The sequence below is a fragment of the Lemur catta genome, chromosome 11, assembly GCF_020740605.2.
Source record: "Lemur catta isolate mLemCat1 chromosome 11, mLemCat1.pri, whole genome shotgun sequence".
Classification (NCBI taxonomy): domain Eukaryota; kingdom Metazoa; phylum Chordata; class Mammalia; order Primates; family Lemuridae; genus Lemur; species Lemur catta.
In genome coordinates, this window is record NC_059138.1 from 11,053,842 (window position 1) to 11,073,444 (window position 19,603).

At 41.4% G+C, this 19,603-nt stretch overlaps 1 protein-coding gene across 4 annotated transcripts in view; it reads right to left on the reverse strand.

The window, feature by feature from the left end:
* The window catches only part of AGK (acylglycerol kinase), a 69,502-nt gene extending 50,999 nt beyond the window's left edge, over positions 1-18,503 (reverse strand). Inside the window, exons 1-3 of one of the 4 annotated variants that reach the window (XM_045565367.1) lie at positions 18,363-18,378; positions 14,304-14,443; positions 13,978-14,095 (exon numbers count right to left, since the gene is read on the reverse strand). In XM_045565367.1, the coding sequence (XP_045421323.1) occupies positions 13,978-14,078 (101 nt within the window). In that variant the 5' untranslated portion in view covers positions 14,079-14,095; positions 14,304-14,443; positions 18,363-18,378. Of the gene's footprint in view, positions 1-13,977; positions 14,096-14,303; positions 14,444-14,600; positions 14,631-18,362 lie in introns of those variants that run through there. The other 3 variants (XM_045565366.1, XM_045565365.1, XM_045565368.1) reach the window with 3 other exon arrangements.
* Between the last annotated feature and the right edge of the window lie 1,100 nt (positions 18,504-19,603).

Consider the following 19,603-nt stretch of genomic DNA (forward strand, 5'->3'; position numbering starts at 1 on the left):
GCCTGTTAGGAACCAGCCACACAGCAGGTGAGCAATCGAAGCTTCATCTGTATTTACAGCTGCTCCCCATCTCTTGTACCCCTGCCTGAGCTCTGCCTCCCCCTCCTTCGGAAAAATTGTCTTCCACAAAACGGGTCCCTCATGCCAAAAAGGTTGGGTTGGAGACTGCTGCTAGTAGACTGAATCCCTTGTGCTTCCAATCTCTTCTACAAAGTCACCCTGTGGATTTTTCTGCACAAGCCCTCTATAAAAGCTGCAAACCTGTCTCTACATCCCTGTCCATTTCCTCCAATTTTCGTCCCAGGCTCCTCCCCCACAACAAAGGACAGACCTCTGAAGGCAACAGGCTCCTCTGGGACATTAGGAGAGAACATCACTCTTATCACATTTTCAGCCACACTGATGTCCACGGACATAGCTGAAAAGAGAACAGCCCCAAATATGTACAAGAATATGGGGAAGCACCTTGGATCATTTTTTTTCTAAATTCTTTGCTGCTAGAAGTAAAATTTTGATTGTTAACTTATGATTAAGTATATTATTAAAGATCTCAGCTTTCTTGAGCTAATTAATTCTGCTTGATTTATTAGAGTGCTATTCAAAATCAAAAGATCTTGTGATAGTTAATTCCCTGAATTTAATAAGCCAAATGAAATATGCTGTCAACGACACCTGTGAGAAAGCCAGAATACGAAATAAAATCTCATTATCATTGTACTTAAGTTTATTTAATATCAAAAATGGTATTAACCATCTTGATCTTAATTCTCTGAACCAGGCTGTTACCAAAAATCAAACACATCCTCAAAAAAAAAAACAGATTTCTTCCATTGAGATAGTCTGATGATCTATAGCAAGATCTGAAAACTATTTCAACAAAGAAATTCCAAAAATGTTTCAGTAATGGCAGCATTGTTGGAAGAGAATATAACTTAAAATTCATAGGGTGACTACCATGTGTCAGGTACCATGGCAGTCATGTTCATAAACCTTTAATCTTTGTGACAACTTTGCAAGGCAAGCAGTCCGCAATATAAAATATTCTCACATTACAAATGAGGAAGCCAGGGCTCAGAAAGGAAAGTGACTTGCCCAAGAGCACAGGGTTACTAAATGATAGAGCTGGAATTCAGACCCATGCCCACCTGACTCTAAACAAATGCTTTAATGCCTTTTCTTCTTAACTTCAGGCAATACTGAATGGGCAAATACTCATTTGGTTGTATACTTTATAGCACATTTATTAATCATATTGCTTCCTAATCTCATCTAATATAACTTTTACAATTTACATTCATATAATGTTTTTAAAAAGTTCAGATAGGATAAGGCTCCTAAAAGTAGTTGTTGAAACAAACTCATTTACCACAAAGGGCAGAATGAAAAGGATTTGGTCCCGCCCTGAAGAAGCTTAGGATCAAATAGCAAAGAAAACAGCTCCTGGTAAATATTGGTGGTACAGGAAAAGATGTATTTCTTGATAAATAATGTGCCAAGCACTGTAGCAGGTGTCTGGGACATGCTGGTGAGTACACCCAACATTCCCTGTCCTCATGAAGTTTACAGTTTAGAAGGGAAGGAAGACAATTTAGCAATCATGATGCAATTTGACTTTTATGTACCCCATAAAAGGGGCACATAATGGGGGCATCTAACTTAGTTTTGATGGAATTAGAGAAGGCTTTTTACAGGATGTGACATTGAAGCTAAGATCTAGGGAAGACATTAAAAGTAGCCAGCAAAGATAGGGAGTAGAATCTAGGCAAAGGAAACAGCATGTTGAAGCCTGCAGGTGCTAGAACATGATGAATTTTGGAAAGTGAGAAAGTAGTTCAGGACAGCTGAGGAAGCAGCAAGAGAGGAGGGAGGAAGTGCAAGGAGTCATGTAAAGGCCAGGTCACCCAGGGCCTTTTAAGCTATTCAAGGAATTTGGTTTTTTTGTTTTTTTTTTCAAAATTCTTACAGGGGTACAAACATTTGGGTTACATCTATTGCATTTGCACCGCCCGAGTCAGAGCTACAAGTGTGCCCTCCCCAACCGTGTGTACTGTACCCATTAGGTGTGGATTTACCCATCCCCTCCTCGCCCCTCCCACCTGCTTGATCCCCAGTGAATGTTACTTCCATATGTGCACATAAGTGTTGATCAATTAGTACCAATTTGATGGTGAGTACATATGGTGCTTGTTTTTCCATTCTTGTGATACTTCACTTAGTAAAATGGGCTCCAGCTCCATTCAGGGTAATATAAGAGGTGCTAGATCACCACTGTTTGTTTTTTGTGGCTGGGTAGTACTCCATGGTATACATTTACATTTTATTAATCCACTCATGTATTGATGGGCACTTGGGTTGTTTCCACATCTTTGCAATTGTGAATTGTACTGCTATGAACATTTGAGTGCAGATGTCTTTATTATAGAATGTCTTTTTTTCCTTTGGGTAGATGCCCAGTAGTGGGACTGCAGGATCAAATGGTAGTTCCACTTTTAGCTCTTTGAGGCATCTATCTCTGTATTACTTTCTATAGAGGTTGTGCTAGTTTCCACCAGCAGTGTATGAGAGTTGCTATCTCTCCGCATCCACGCCAACATTTATTGTTTTGGGACTTTTTGATAAAAGCCATTCTCATTGGAGTTAAGTGATATCTCATTGTGGTTTTGATTTGCATTTCCCTGATGATTAGAGATGTTGAGCATTTTTTCATATGTTTCTGGATCTTATCCTAAGGGCAATAAGGAGCCATTAAAGGGTTTTAAGAAGAGAACTGATGTGACCAGATTTGTACTTTAGAGGGATCGTTCTGCTTATATCACGAAGGCACACTGGTCAGAGGTAAGGCTGATCCTAGCGAAACCAGGGAGGCTCCCTCAGTACCGCAGGCCAGTGATGACGACCGGAACTAGGGTTGTGGCAGGGGGACAGAGAGAAGAGGACAGATTCAGCAGATATTCAGGAGGCAAACCTGAGGGATGGTTCATGGGGATGAAAGGAAAGGGAGGGGTCAAAGACAGTGCCCATATTCTGCATTAAGCAATCTGGTGAACAGAGATGGAATGAGGTAAAAGGTACAGGTGTAAGCAGGAGAAAACTGAGGTTAGTACTGGATCTGTGGACCTGAGATAGTGGTGAGTCCAGGTAGAGGCATCTAGGGGACAGCTAGAAATAAAGATCTGGAGTTCCAGACAGCGATCTCAGCCATATGTAATAGAAGGAATGAGAGTGGATAAGATTACCTATACGAGTTAGGTGAGAGACAGAAGAAGCAGGAACAGATACCCTGAGCATGGGGACAGTTGACAGAGAACACCAAATGAGTCTCAAGTAAATTGACACGGCACTTAATTTAAAAGTCAAGGGAAAAATCTGGTGGATAACTGAAGAAAAAGTTGTCCTTAACTCCCACCTTTCCCCTTGGCGCTGCATCTACTCTGGCAAACTGTAAGTTTTTCTGTTCCTAAAAGACACAATAAACTGTATACCTCCAAGGATTTGGTCATTTTATCCCTCTCTTCAAAAAAAAGGCCAAATCAATACAACCCACGCCCTTACCCCACCACACGCAAAATTGCTTCTCTTATCTTCCATCCTACTATAAACTTCTTGAAGTCATGGATAATTCACCATTTTCCCATCCACAGCCCACAGCACTGACTCTTGTAGATAGAGGGTATTTGATAAATACTTGTTTAATAAATAAGTGGCAAATGTTTGAACAGGAGAGATTGACTCACTGTGCTTAGACAGGGAGACTTTGCCCTGTAGGAAAAGCTGAAGGTTATTCCTTGTGTGAGTATTTGGTATTCTTGAAACAACAGATCAGCTGGGATGGTTCTTCACTGTGATTACCACCAAAGGGCAAGCGTAAGTGTCATTATGGTGTAGTGTAGGATGAAAACTTTATCAGATCAAGAAGCTCCCACGGTGTGTGTCTGTAGAGTATAATGGAACTAGTGCCCTCTAAAAAGACTAAATAAGGAGTTCCTGTTGGCACACCAGGAAGCACCACAAGAACTGTCCCAGTAGATGAGCTGAGTCTGCTTATCATAAAATTCTAGATTACTAATGGGTCAAGAATTTGCATGTGAACAGAAGACGCCGTTTCTAAACAAACAAACAAAAAATATAGTATATAAATTCTAAGCCCATGTTCTTTCCACTGCACCATGCTGTCTCCTGAGAACTAACATTAATACGATTTAAAAGAGGTGCTACAAAATGTAGTCATATCAAAAAGGGTCCCTGCAGATCTGTTCAGTACTAAAATGCGAGTTTTTTGACAGAAGGAAATTAAAAGCCTCTGGATTAGAAAATGAAAGAAATCTGCTGATGTCACTCTGCCTGAGGCTTTAAAAGAATAAGAACACGCCTGTTACTATAGGTAACGAGATGCTCTCAATTTATTCTAAGCCATAAATGTTTTATTTATTACTTTAGGACTGCAAAATAAGATAAGTTGTTATTCCAATAACAACTTTACATGGCAAGAAAAAGCACATTGATCCATCCTATTTCCCAAAAAGAGTATTTCCCACTACAGTCTAGAGGCAAATTATACAGCAATTTCCACCACTAGCTTTTCCCTTGGTGCATGCAAATACAGTTTTTGCTTTACACAAAATAGACTTCAAGTTTAGATGTTTATAACAACCACTTCAACTTATCCAAACTTCCTAGAACAATTAATCATTACATTGCCAGTGGCTATGCCCACTGCTTGCCCATGGAGCAGCCAGGATGCAGTTGAAAATGAAGCAAAGACAGAAACAAATCTTAGAGAAGTGCGTGCAGAGGGGGAGAGCTTTTCCAAACTGTACATCGCAACCCCCTCCCCATACACCCAATTCCGCACATAAACAGACGATGGCTGCTGCAGCTGCAGTGAGCCTCTGTATTATAGAGAAAAATAGTGACCATCTCTGCCAAGGAGAAAGACATCTGACCAAGCAGGAGGAAATGCATCCTGCTAAGGAAGAATGCCTGATCTTTCCACCTCTGATCACAGAGGCCTAAAGAATATCGTTTGGAGAGAAGATAGTGTGACAGGTTGGAACACCAAGGAAACAATGAAAGTGTTAACGATTTTTAAAAGGATTTCAGGGCCTTTTGGTCTTTCCATTTAACCAAAAGATGTTATCTCTTCTTGTTCTTAAGCCTTCCCCAACGTGATACCTGCTCCTGAAGACACTTCTGTCTTCTTACCTCTCCCAAGGGCAACGTCATAAAGAAGTGCCCTAATGTCATGAAAGCACAAAGGGTCAGGAAGAAATTCTATTGATAACAATACGTTAAGTGGGGACTGTCTTCATTTCAATGCTCTTAGAGGCCAGGCGTGGTGGCTCCCGCCTGTAATCCTAGCACTCTGGGAGGCCGAGGTGGGTGGATTGTTTGAGCTCAGGAGTTCAAGACCAGCCTGAGCGAGAAGAGCGAGACCCCATCTCTATTAAAAATAGAAAGAAATGATCTGGACAGCTAAAATTATATATGTAGAAAAAAATTAGCCAGGCATGGTGGCACATGCCTGTAGTCCCAGCTACTCGGGAGGCTGAGGCAGGAGGATTGCTTAAGCCCAGGAGTTTGAGGTTGCTGTGAGCTAGGCTGACACCATGGCACTCTAGCCTGGGCAACAGAGTAAGACTCTGACTAGAAAAAAAAAAAAAAATGCTCTTAGAGTGCATAGAGAAGGTGAGACAAAATAAGGTCCACAGAGGCAATTGCTGGCAGTAAAACTCCATCATTCATGTTGTTGAGGGTGAAAAGTTTAGCAAGAGAAAAACAGAGTTAACAAATTCTACCATCAAATGGAAAGGACAAGTGTATGGCACTACCTCCTTCTAGATTACTAAAAAATATACCAAACTTGCATTCAGGAATTTTGAGGTCAAATGGCTCCTCTGAATGAATTTCTTTAGTTGGTGGTGTACTTAACAATGCAAGGATTAACATTTTTAATAATATTAAGCAAGCCAAAAGCATTTTCCCAAGAATGTATTTGCTAAAATGGGAGGGAGTTAAGAAGGAAGTCAGTCAAGTTCATAGTTAGCAGGAATGAATAGACCAGCATTGAAATTGATAAAATATTAATACCTACTCTGAGGAATGAGAAATGGACCAGCACAAATGTCTCAACAAAGTCAATCCTCCCAGCAGACTTTTGCCAAAATATGTTTTATCCATTTAATACAAAAGATTGTGATTCACTCCAGGGATATGAATTTGCCCACTGTTTAACCATGTGTTCTTGAATATTTACAGCAACTTTCAAGTCCACAATCCCTATTTTTACTATCTTTGTTTATTTCTTTGTCAAAGTTTAAAAGCCCTATAACAGCCAGGCAAATAAAATGCCTTTGTCAAAGGCATGCAAGCCCAAGTTCCATTTCTTGGAAATCTAAATTTCTAAGTTTGTAAGAGTCCTCAGAAATTATCTAGTCCAAAGCTTTTCAACCTTCCCTCCACAAACCCTGATCCCAATCAACCAAATGATATGACAATATCCCATTAGTATCAAAGTCCACTACAGCAGTGATTCTCATTTGGGCGCGCGCGCGCGCGCGCACACACACACACACACACACACACACACACACACACACACACCATCTGTAGTTCCAATCTTAGATCTCTAAGCTCCAAGTGATTCTGATACGTTCACTTAAGCAGGGTACTCTCACCTCCTTTGAGCATCTAGAAAATAACTAATTGATCTAGTCTATGAAAACTTACAGCTTGGGGATTTGCCCACTGTAAGAAGTTACTAAAAGGCCGGGCACGGTGGCTCACGCCTGTAATCCTAGCACTCTGGGAGGCCAAGGCGGGCGGATCGCTGGACCTCAGGAGTTCGAGACCAGCCTGAGCAAGAGTGAGACCCCGTCTCTACTAAAAATAGAAAGAAATTATATGGACAGCTAAAAATATATATAGAAAAAATTAGCCGGGCATGGTGGCGCATGCCTGTAGTCCCAGCTACTCGGGAGGCTGAGGCAGGAGGATCGCTTAAGCCCAGGAGTTTGAGGTTGCTGTGAGCTAGGCTGACGCCACGGCACTCAATCTAGCCCGAGCAACAGAGCGAGACTCTGTCTCAAAAAAAAAAAAAAAAGTTACTAAAAGGCTTAGCACTAGAACTTAAGTCTCCTGATTCTCAACATGGCATTTTTTTCCCTAAATACTCTGCTTCTCTTCAGTTCTCTACAGACATTCCCAAATGGGAAAAAAACAAAAAATGCAATCAATAAAGCACTGTCCACCATTTCATCATACATACAGGCAAATGCCACACTTACAGTCACCTCAATTCATGTCTTATCACTACAGTGATTACTATATTTTTTTCTTTCCTGCAAGTGAGCTTAGGAAAAAGCCCAACTAAACCTAACCCCACTCTTTATTCATTAATTCAAGGACACTCATTAGCCAAAGACTCGACCTCTGCCCTCGAGTAGAAGGCCTCACCTATAACAACAGCTAAAGGCTGCAGTGAAGCTCTAGTTAGTGCCTATTCCTTCTCACCCTCTGAAATACAGTATAGACATCCAAAAACTACATCTTCCAATCTCATTAGATCCCAGCCACTTTAGTCTACACTTAAGTGCACTTAAGTGGAACAAGCTACTACTTATGAATATTTCAAGTACCTTCTAATTTCTCTAGTTTTCTCCACACAATTTGTTCCCCCTCTAATTCAGGATAGGAAATTACTTAAAGAGAAATGGCATTCCCTGGGGGGCGGCCTTTCACATAACTAAGCTGATCATTTTGGCCAGCTCTGCAGAACTTTTCATTAACTACAGGGAAGGTTCTGCAGTTTATCCCCTCATTCTATTGACCAAGAGAAATGGAAGTGGAAGACGCCTATGTCTTCACAGTTTGTTTTTTCTCCTCTTTGGACATTCTATTTTCACTCTCTTATTCTAGCATCAGGTTTCCACAAGATACCAATTTCTGTCCCTATCCTGCCATTCACAAGAGCCCAAGACAGTCAGCTGAGTTCTGTCAACACTAGAAGAAAAGTTCTGTCTCTGGCTGCTATGTTTATGCTGCAGTCCAGACTATCCTACCATTAGGCAATGCTCTGGCTGCCACTAATGGGCATCTTTCTTTGAGCTTCTACCACCAGCCACTTTTTCCAATGATTTCTACCCCTAACTAATTCTCAAAGTACTGATATTCTTTCATGGTCCATTCATTTCTTTGATTTGTCTGCTCTTTTTTCCATCCATTCATTTCCATCAAACACTCCAAATTAAACACTCTATGCCAGATACCATTCTTCTATATACTGTGTAACATAATTTTATTAGGCAGCCAAAACATTAATTCTTTCTGTTCCATCAGTCATTATACATTTGCATACACAATTATAAACAAATATTGAGTCTCAATTATATATAAGATACTCAAATCTATTTATACAGAAAAAAGAGAAGACAGAAAATAGACTTCATAGAGATTATGACAGACAGCTATTCAAGAAGAAGGCATAGGATTGAAAGAGTCCTTTCCTATCTCCCTATAGCCCAACAATTGTTCTCTATAAATAATGTGCATGAAATAGTATTTACTTTGGGCTTTAGGATACATGACAGAGCTGGACAACTTCTGACCTATAAATGCATAAATTAGTAACTACCATTGTCAGTATTTTTGCTGTTCTGCAACATGAAATATTTGGGATGTCAGTTACTACCTAGAGAGGAGCTAGTTTTAGCATCAGCTGTGGTTATTCTCTCTGCAGTGCCTGAAACAGCTAAAACCACTGAAAATAAAAATCCCTAAAAATTATGTGAAATCAACAAAACAAAATACAACTTAAATATATCTCCTGCTTTTCCATCTCAGCACCCCCACAGATATATGGGAGGAAGTAAAATAAATAATATAGATTTTTTTTAAAAAAGAAATCGTTTTTCTAGATAATCTAACAAAAGAGTTGAAAGAAAAGGGAATATAATTAAACTTCATTGTACTCTTAAAAAAAAAAGTTCCTCTATTCCCTATCAAATCTGGGCTGACAGGCATGTTATTTAATTGCCCATAAATGAGCTTCTTTAAATAGCACCCATTAATACCCCAATTTCAACATCAGCCTGTGCACACAGAGAAAAAGATGAACTCTGAAATGGCTAAAAAGCAAAACAAACTGCTTTCTTAAAATTTCAACAAAATCTGAAATGAAGAAATGTTTCCATGAGGGGGAAACAACCTCCCTACATTCCATGGCTGATGAAGCAGCTGGGCCCAGACCAATGATGCAAAGTCAGAGGCTAATCTGAACTGATGTCAAAGTAAAACATCTCCTTTGTCAGAAACCCCAGAGATGCTGAAAAACAAAGCACAGACATTACTGAAACCATAATCTGTACCAAAAGGAAATCTATGAATCTAGTCAAGTGTGGCTCATGCATAATTCACCCTTGGCATCTAACCCATTTCCCCCCGGATATCCTGTCAGGGTCTCAAACTCAACAAATGTAAAACGGAATGTAATACCTCCTCCTTAAACCAATTCTCCCTACTGACTTTCCTATTTCTGTATCACCAGTGATCCTAGTCTTGAAGCCAAAAAATAATTTCTTCTACCTTCCTCTCCTTCAACCAAACATCCAGTCAATCACTAGTAATAATAATGAGCAGTCTTTATCAAGGGCTATCAGCAGGGCACAGTACCAGGCACACATCAGCCACCACATATAAACCTTCCAACTAACCTGCCAAACAGATATAATCATCCCTGTTATGCTGATAAGCAAACTGAGGCTTAGAGGTTAAGCTGGTTAAGTAACTTGATAAAAGCCACACAGCTAAGAAATAGCAAAACCCAAACCAAGCAGACACTCCCCTGCCTTTGACGTCCATGCTCATGTATTATTCACATTGTCACAATCTCATATCTACCCACTCATTTTTCCATTCCTAATGCCATCACTCTGGTTCAGGCCTTCATTACCTTTTATGTAAACTACTGAAATCCCCTCTTGGCCTTCAAATTTTTCTCCCTCAAATGTATCCTGCACAGGGATGCTGGATTAAAACTTCTTGAGTGCCACTTTGTTCATGAGATTTTCCTCCTGTTAAAATTTTTCACAATTCCCCAAACACTACAGATTTCCTATATTCAAAGCCTTCCATATCTGGCTTTTCTCCCATCCTACTGAAAACACGCAATTCTATAGTCAAGTCAAATTCTTTGCCAATCTCCAAAACACACGGTGCATTTCCATTTTCTGCCTATGAATAAGTAATTAATATCAGAACACTGTCCCATTCACTCTCCTGGGCCCAACTCAATTGACAAATTTGCTATGATGCTTTCTCTGATGGGGAGGGAAAAGCCAAAAGAAAAGAGTACTATTTCTGATTCAGAACTTTCTTTGTGCCAGGCATTGTTCTAAAGAATCTGCATAAGAACCCAATGAGATGAGTACTACTGTTCTCCCCAGTTTACAACAAAGAACTGAAGCATGAGCAGTTAAGTAACTATCCAGGGTCACAAAGCAGTGTAAAGTCAAGATTCAAATCCATATAGTTGGGCTCCAGAGCCCCCGCTCTGCCCCCCTTAACCATTTGGCTCTAGTAAACTCTCAGAAGCGATCCTTCTTAACTTTCTCATGGATGGGTCAGGCTGATCACATCTGAATCTACTGATCAACCTTGATATCACCAAAAAGAGGACACCTGGATACTATGTATTAATTAACAGCTCCTGAAAGAGTAAGAAATCCACCACACACCTATAAGCATCCTTGCCAAATAAATTACACCAGAATCTAATTATGCCCCCAGGTCAGTGCTTCTCAAACTTTCACGTGCATACAAATCACCTGGGGAGCAGTTAAAATGCAGACTATAACTCAGAGGGCTCAGGTTGGGGCCTGAGATTCTGCATTTCTAACAAGCTCCCAGGTAATAGCTATGCTGCTGGACCACAGCCCACACTGCCAACAGCAAAGCTCTGGATCCAATCACCAGTTGATGAGACACAGGAGACAGAGGAACAAATTAAACAACTCATGGCTGGGGCTAGAATGAAGCAAGTGAGGCGCTTGCCTCAAATGCAAAATTTAAGAGCATGCCAAAAAACACAGTAATAGAGACAAATATTTTAATACGATATTTTACAAAATCAAAATGAATGCAAAAACCTATAATGAATACAATATCACAGTTTTAAATAAAGTCAGAATCAGAGTTACTGATTTTTCTTTTTGGCTCTGGCTCCAGGATGGCTCTGCACAGCACTAAACACTATACGGAACCCATCTGCCAAATCTAGGGTATGAGAAACTCTACAGGGCAAATGTACACCCGGTTTCTAAAACAAATAAATACTGTCAAAAGGAGGAGAGTTAAAGTTTAAGAGACAGACCCTTGTTTTGATATTGATTTGAACAAAACTAACTGTAAAACAATTTGGAGATACTAAGAAAAATATAGGACTATTAGCTGGCATAACAGAATTATTTAATTTTTTCAGGTTCATGATAATGGCACCGTGATTTATTTTTAGGTCCTTACCTATTGGAGTAAAGTACTGACGTATTTATAGGCAAAATGATATAAAATCTGGGATTTGCTTTAAAATACTCCAGAAAAAAAAAAAAGTTGAGGATATGAAATGAAATTAGTGAAATGTTGATATGTGCTGTAGCTGGGAAACAGTACATGGAGATTTATTACACTATTCTAATTTTTATATGCTTAAAATTTGCATAATAAAAAGCTTTTAAAAATTAATCCTTTTTCCTTAGGCACCCCTAATATTTACTTTGTATCCCTCAAACAGGACATAGCACATACTGCCTTCTACATCTATAATAAAAAGAGAGGCTTTTAATATGTGCCAGGAGCTGTGATGATCCCATTTAAGAGTCACAATAACGTTGGGACATATTGCACAGGTGAACGAAAGTGAAGTTTAGCAAGCTTAAATAACTTGCAAAGTCACACATCTGGAAAGTGGCAAAGGCAACACTTAACTCCAGACCTAACTCAGAAGCCCAGACTTTGAAGCACTAACAATCTCTCTTACGACACATGGGTATTGTGGTATAAAACAACCTCAGCTCACAGTTCTTCATATCGCTCATGGTACTGAAGACACAGTAGTCACTTTGAGAGGTTAGGATCAGGACTGTCTGGTTTTAAATTGTGACTCTGACACTTACTAGCTGTGTGACCTTGGGAAAATTACTTAAACTTGCTGTACCTTAGTTCCTTTGTCTATATAGAGCTATCAACCTCATATAAATATGAGATTAATAACTATCTCATAGAGTATTAGGAAGATAAAATGAGTTAATAAATGTAAAGTGCTTAGAATTGTGCCTGGCACACGGCAATCACTGACTAAGTGTTAGCTATTATTATTACTAAGTTCAACAAAATTGAATGACACTGGCTGGGCGCCGTGGCTCACGCCTGTAATCCTAGCACTCTGGGAGGCCGAGGCGGGTGGATCGTTTGAGCTCAGGAGTTCGAGACCAGCCTGAGCAAGAGCGAGATCCCATCTCTACTAAAAAAAAATAGAAAGAAATCATATGGACAGCTAAAAATATATATAGAAAAAAATGAGCTGGGCATGGTGGCGCATGCCTGTAGTCCCAGCGACTTGGGAGGCTGAGGCAGGAGGATTGCTTGAGCCCAGGAGTTTGAGGTTGCTGTGAGCTAGGCTGATGCCACGGCACTCTAGCCCAGGCAACAGAGTGACACTCTGTCTCAAAAAAAAAAAAAAAAAAAGACATCCTGCACAGGGGCCACAGTCAGTTCCTGAGATTTTCACCTAGTCAGAGAAACAGTAGTAATTCTCAGGAAGTGAGAGGTTTCCCCAACTGAGCTAGCCATGGCCTAAACTGAACGCTCCCACAAAGGAGGGACAGGAACATTTCCTTGAGAACTGAAATGTAGTTACAGAAAGGAGAAACCAAACATTACATGCTCCATTTTTAAAAATATCTCCTCTACCCTTTTCTTTTATGACAAACTTTAAGCTTCTTATGTCTGTTCTTTAGATGCTAGCTAATGGAATTTGAGTACTTGGCCTTGAGAATACTTAGAAAAGGAGAATAGGTTCCAACTTCTCTACAGCTGCAAAAAAAAGCAGACACCAAGTTGCATCATAAAGTTATTTCTGACAGTGGTGAATTAACAAGGCTCATGAAACATCAGTATGAATTTCCTTTGCAATGTGGAGACTTCCAATACAAAGCATAACTGTTCTGTTTACTGTTTAACAAAGCAGTCATTTAAGACACCTGAATTTGAGTGTTCCTACTTATTTAAGATGTATGCCTGAATCTCCAAAAGACTGCAATTTGATTGGCTGTCTTTATAATCTGTATAATTTTATTAAAAACTTCTGCTTATTTAAATCTTATTACTATATTAAACCAGAATAGGAGTTCTGGCACTTTCTTCTTCTCCCTCCATGCCTGAAGGCTAATAAAACCCTTGACTCCCTAGAATTCCGTATTCAAACAAAAGGTGTGAAAGTCTTCTTCTCATTTAAATTAATGTAGGCTAATGGGATAGGTGAGGCTAGTCACAGAGGATGGAGGAAGCAGATTCAGTAAGGTCCAGTTATGGGAGTGATGACAGGCCATAGGGAGAAACTGAAGGAATAAAATCCCCGGGAGACACATGAGTTCCAGTCCCAGTCTACTACTAACTCGGGAGGGGACTTTTCTCTCTTTAGGATGGGGCTTAATTTCTTCAACTGTAAATAAAATGAATAAAAATAGCCTCCTTTCTGATCTTACTACTATAATCTACATCCACTGGAGTAGGAGTATACATGTAGTTCCAATTACACAGCTCTGGTTATAACAAGAAGCTCTTGTCTTTGTTTTTGGTTGGAATACTATTTATTCTTTTATACCACATGTTTTATAAAGATAAGCATAACCGAGGGTTTTAACTGCAGGCCCTTTTGGGCCATTTTGTTATTGGGGTGAAGGTGGGGTAGGGCTGTCAGATAGTTACCAGTGTTTTTCATAGAGCCAATGGCCTCCCCATGTCAGCAGGCAGAGCCCAGCTGTAGTCTTCTTCCAGTGATTTCGAAGTGTTTTAAAAAACACAGTCATCTTCTCCTAGAGGTTTGCTAGGTTAGTAGAGACAGAAAAAATGAAAAAAGAAAAATACAATTTATCCAAGGTAGTCACGTAGCATCCCAATTACTCTGTCTTCCATTCTTTTATCTTCTCTCTCACTCCTTTTTTCCTTCCCTCACTCGTTTTCCCCCTCACCACTTCTCCAGCCTTAGCTCATCTTCTTCCTTCTATTTTCATCATCTTCATCTTCTCACCCACCTATTCACTTTTTCTTCCTTCCTTCACATCTTTCCACCTAAATTATACTTCTTCCTTCTCTGATCACTTTTTCCTCATTGTATTAGAAGAAGGGAATTCCAGCTTCCTGATTTTTGTCTTCTTACAGCCTCATTGCACCACTGTTTAAGAATAAACATTTGTCCATGATAATATAACGGACCCAACAACACATTAATAACGTGTTCAAAATAAAACACCAGGCCCTCAATAGGAAAAAAAGCAGAAAACATGCACAGAAAACAGGTACAGAAAACAGCCAGATGTGGTGGCGCACACCTGTAGTCCCAGCAACTCAGAAGGCTAAGGCAGCAGGACCTCTTGAGGCCAGGAGTTCAAGGTTGCACTGAGTATGATTGTGCCACTGCACACCAGCCCGGGTGACAGACTGAGACCTCATCTTTGCAAAAAAAAAAAAAAAAAAAATTAAAGTAGTTCCCTCTAGATTATAGATGGTGGGTGACATTAATTTTTTAAATTGCAATGTATTTTCTAAGTCTTCTAAAATGAATATAAGTTGTTTTCAGATAAAAAATTAAAATTTTTATGACTATGTGTGAGGTAAATAGACCAAGGGAAAAAAGCTGCTTCCACTGAAGAGTCTAAGAGTTCCTTCATTACTCCCTTTAACCTCCATTGGTTACAATTCCTCTCAAGGGAAGAAACATCCCTATAGAAAGCAGCAATGAAGCCAATGCCAGGGAGCCCACTTTCCTGTGAACCCCACACACCGTCCAGGCTAGTTCATAAAAGATCCCAAAGGCCCACGTAATTCTTCAACCTCTCTCCACCTGGCCCTAGGCCCCTCCCCTTCAGTTCAAATGCCTTTAATAGACACCTGTATGCTGGGCTCTGTGCTAGGTGTGAGGGCAGAGAAGCATAGGTCCCATTCTCAAGTGTTCACAACTGTTAAACCCACAATTACAACACAATTATGATTACAATATAGCAGGATGAACAGTCTGCAAGAAGGGACCTAACCTAGACTCGGGGTGACATGGTGGTGCATAATCAGGGAACTCTTCCCTGAGTCTTTAAGAGGGAATGCTTGTGTCCCCCCAAAATCCACATGTTGAATCCTTAATCCCCAATGAGATGGTATTAGGAGACAGGTCCTTTGGGAGGTAATTCATGAGAGTAGTGCTTTCACGAAAGTGACTAACACCCACCTGGTGCTGATCCTCTAGGTGAGTGTCAGTCATTTGTGACCTTAAGGGCATTTTTGATATGGGTTAGGTAGGAGAATGTAGACTTGCAGCAATCAATGGTTGAAAAGCAAGAAAGCATTTTTTGGGCATGTTATCGAAGGTGTGCATATTTCAATTGGAACTTTCTGAATTAGTAGCGCATTCATCAGCACTACTCTCATGAATGGGATTAAAACCCTTATTAGAGAGACAACAGAGAGACGGTCTCTCTCTCTCTCTCTCTCTCTCTCTCTCTCTCTCTCTCTCTCTCTCTCTCTCTCTCTCTCTCTCTCTGCCATGTTAGGATACAACAAGACAGCCATCCACAAACCGAGCAGAGGGCCATCACCAAGCACCCAACCATGCTGGCACCCTGATTTTGTACTTCCAGCCTCCAGAACTGTGAGAATTAAATTTCTGTTGCTTAAGCCACCCACTCTACAGTATTTTTGTAGACTACAGGATATGTTCAGAGAAACATAGGTAGGTAGTGTAAGGATAAAGAAATTTCATTTCTCACCCATTGCTAGGTCCATGGTTCGACCTCCGATAACAAGAGACAGATTGACAAGAGAAATGCATACAAATTTATTAAATGTAAGATTTAAATGTAAATTTAAATTATTAAATGTAAGATTTCCCTGTTTCTTTGGGTCTTTATTATTTTTATGCTAAGTTTGATGCAGAGTGGAATCACATAGTAGTACAATTGGATGAAAGGGGTATGATCTAATGGCAATAAACTGGGGGCAACTTAGCAAGGCCCGTTGACTGAGATTGTTCTCTGTGTGCCCATGGCTTCAGAGATAGGTGCCCATGAGGAATGCCCTTATCACATGAGGGTCTTATATAGAGGAAGGTCAGAGAATGATTTTATTTCTTTTATGGACTGCTTCAGAAGAGAAGAGTGGGAGAAGGTCCAAGAGTAACTTTCTTGCTTCTGCTATTTCCTCTAATGCCAGGGTGTCATATTTTCAGGCAGTATGTTCTAAACTCCACCGATAATCTGGCATGGATAAAGAGCAGGGTAAATATGGGAGAGTGTCTAGAATGGGGTTCTAAACATTTAGTACAGAACTTATTAAAAACACAGATTCTTGGGTACTTCCTGCCTCCCTCAAGAGTCTCATTTATTCTGGAATTGAGCTGTCATCTTCATTTTTAAAAAGGACTCTCAGAATAGCAATGAAAATCAGCACCATACCAGAGTTTGAAACAGTGGTTTAGAGATAAAGGATGGGGAGATGGGATTAAAAAAGACCTTGAATTCACACTAAGGACTTTGCATATTATGTTGAAGAAAATGAAAAACTTTTGATGGGATTTAAGCATTTGATATAATCATATTTGAATTCTAGAAAGATCACTTTATAGCAGAATGGAAAAAGGACTGGTAGAAGCTGAAATTAAAGCTAAAGAGAGCCATTAGGAAGTTATTACTAATAACTCTAATAATTTCTAGGTACCTAAAGGAAGGAACCGAGATAGAGAGGATGGATTTAGAGATCTTTAGAAAATAGAAATTGGCAACACTTGGTGATCAATTGATTGCAGGTTGTGAGAGGCGGAATCAAGTCAGGTTTTGTGCTTGGGTGACTGGTTGAATAATGATTTCAATCATTTAGATGTGGATTGTAGATTTGTGGGAAAAGGTATTGTGTGCAGTTCAGGAGATGCTGAGTTTGACATGCCTATGGGGCATACAAATAGAAATAAATGTCCAGTGGATGTCTAGATCTAGCAGTCTGAAGCCAGGAGAAATTGAGCAGAAGACACAGATCAGAGAGGACTCATTAGTGTGAAGGAGGCCAAGTCCGAGTACAGATAAAATCACTCAAGGAAAGGGTAGACTGAAAAGAATGCCAATAATAAGAGAACAATCTAAGAGTTGATAAGTCTGTTTAAAGACCATCCCTGTCCCAATGGAAGTCCCTTTTTTGTCACAAATGAATGATTTGTGTATTACAAAAATAACATGAAAATATGCAGGTAACCTAGTACAGTGAAAAGAGCACACCGGTCCAAGGGTCTGGCACTAGATTCTAGTCCCAGCTTTGTCACTTAACTGGTAGTGAGAACTGGGTAAGTCATTTAACTTCTGCTTCTATTTCTTTACTAGTAAAATGAGGATGCCGCTACCTGCTCTGATTACCTCATCTGGTTATGAAGATCATATGTGATAGGACTGTAAATGTACTTCGTAAATTTTACTCTAAGTATTTAAGTTGTCATCACAATATGCAATACATTAGTTAACAATGTCTATTCCCTCCTAAGTAACCAGAAGAATTCTCATTTCCCAATAAAAGTCTAAATTTTATATGTTCAAAGTAACATATCTTAAGAGCAGGTTTTTCCCCACAAAAAACTTCAAATTCTAATTGTTTTCGATCCTCCTGACGTGTAAGGTGGGGGGGTTCTCGCTAGACAGTGAACATGGGCAGGTGCTGCCCATCTGCAGCCCCAGAACCCAGTAAAGCGCCCAGAATGAATGAACCAACCAATCCATCAATGGATCTGATACTATGCCCCCATTTTGCAAACGAGTACGCCGAAGCCCACGGAGCAAAGTGAGTGAGGGCCCACAAGTCAGCGACAGCTGCGAGACTCGAACCCAGGACGCCTCATTCCCGCGCTGCCAGTGTGACCAGGGACCCGTACGGCGGCCCCCGCCGCGCCGCCCAGGCCCTCGCCCCTACCCTCCAGCCGCGCCGCCGCCCGCACCCCCGGTGCCCACGCCGCGGCCCCCGCCCGGCGTGGCTCCCGCAGCTCCACCCCGCGCCCCGGGCCGCCCGCCCGCGCCCTGTCCCAGCGCCCCACGCTCCGCTGCCCGCCCGAGCACCGCCGCACTCACCACGGCCAGCTCCGCTCACGGCCCTGCTTTTCCTGTGTGCTCCCCCTAGATTCCCCGGCCGGTTCGAGGGAAACCGCTGCCGCCGCCCTCGGGTTCCGCCGTGGAGCCGGGAGCGCGCGGGCCGGGCCGGGCCGGGCGGGGCCTGGACGCCTCCGGGCCGGGGAGGGTGCGCCGCAGGGGCCACTGCCCCGGGGCTGCCTCCTCCGCATTCGCTTTTATTCGCTCATTCATCCTTTCATCCATCCATGTGGGGCCCAGTAATATTTTATGGAAAGCCTACCAAGGCAAACACTGTTTTAAGACCTGGAACTAAATCGGAAAGTAAATGAACTAAATGAACAAGGCAATTTTAGGTAGTGGTAGTGACACGAAGAAAATGAAACAGGGTGATAGAAAGGGAGCGGGGCAGGGGGAGAGGTATGTGAAATTGGGCAGGCTAAGCTGGGCTGAGCGAGGGGTGATTGGTCTGAGTCCCCAATGCCAAAAAGAAGCCCCTCAAGCGAAGTTCCAGGAGAGAGTGAGCCTGGCCCAGGGAACAGCTGTGACAGCTCAGAAGCCTGAGGCAGTTTGGCAGGTTCAAGGCCAGCGTGGGCGAGGCAGAGAGCTAAGGAGAAAGTGGCCAGGAAGAAACTGGACAGAAGGGCAGGAGAGGCCATGGTGGCAAGGAGTTAGGACATTACATTTAATGGGGTTGGATGGCATTGGGGGGATTCCCTGGGCCGGGGGCCATTGGTTTACATTTTACACGGCTCCCTGGCCACAGTGCATGAATGGATTCTAGAGAACAAGAGAGCTACAGAGAAGCCAGGGCCAATACTGACCACCAGATGGTTGAAACCGTGTGCTTGGCCCCCACATTGATGTGGGGGCCAAGCCAGGCAACGTAGGTTTCTCGATTCCTGTTTCCCTTCCAGCACTCAGTCAACCAACATTTGCCAAGTGGTGAGTGTGTCCTAGGCCCTGTGGCAGGCACAGGGGATGTGCTAGAGTACGTGGGTCTGTTACCGACAGTCCAGTACTTGTCCCTGCAGCCGAACTAAGAATGAAGACAAGCAGTTTGAGGAGAAGGAAAGAGAAGTTTATTAATTTGCTCGCAAATAAGGAGAATGGCAGATTCTTGTCTTAAAGTACCAGCGTCCTACCTATAAGCAGAAATACAGAGCTCTTAAAAAGAGTTTTCAGCTGGGGGCTATTGCTGTTTAACTACAGTTGATGGTCCTGATGGGAAGACAGTATCTTGA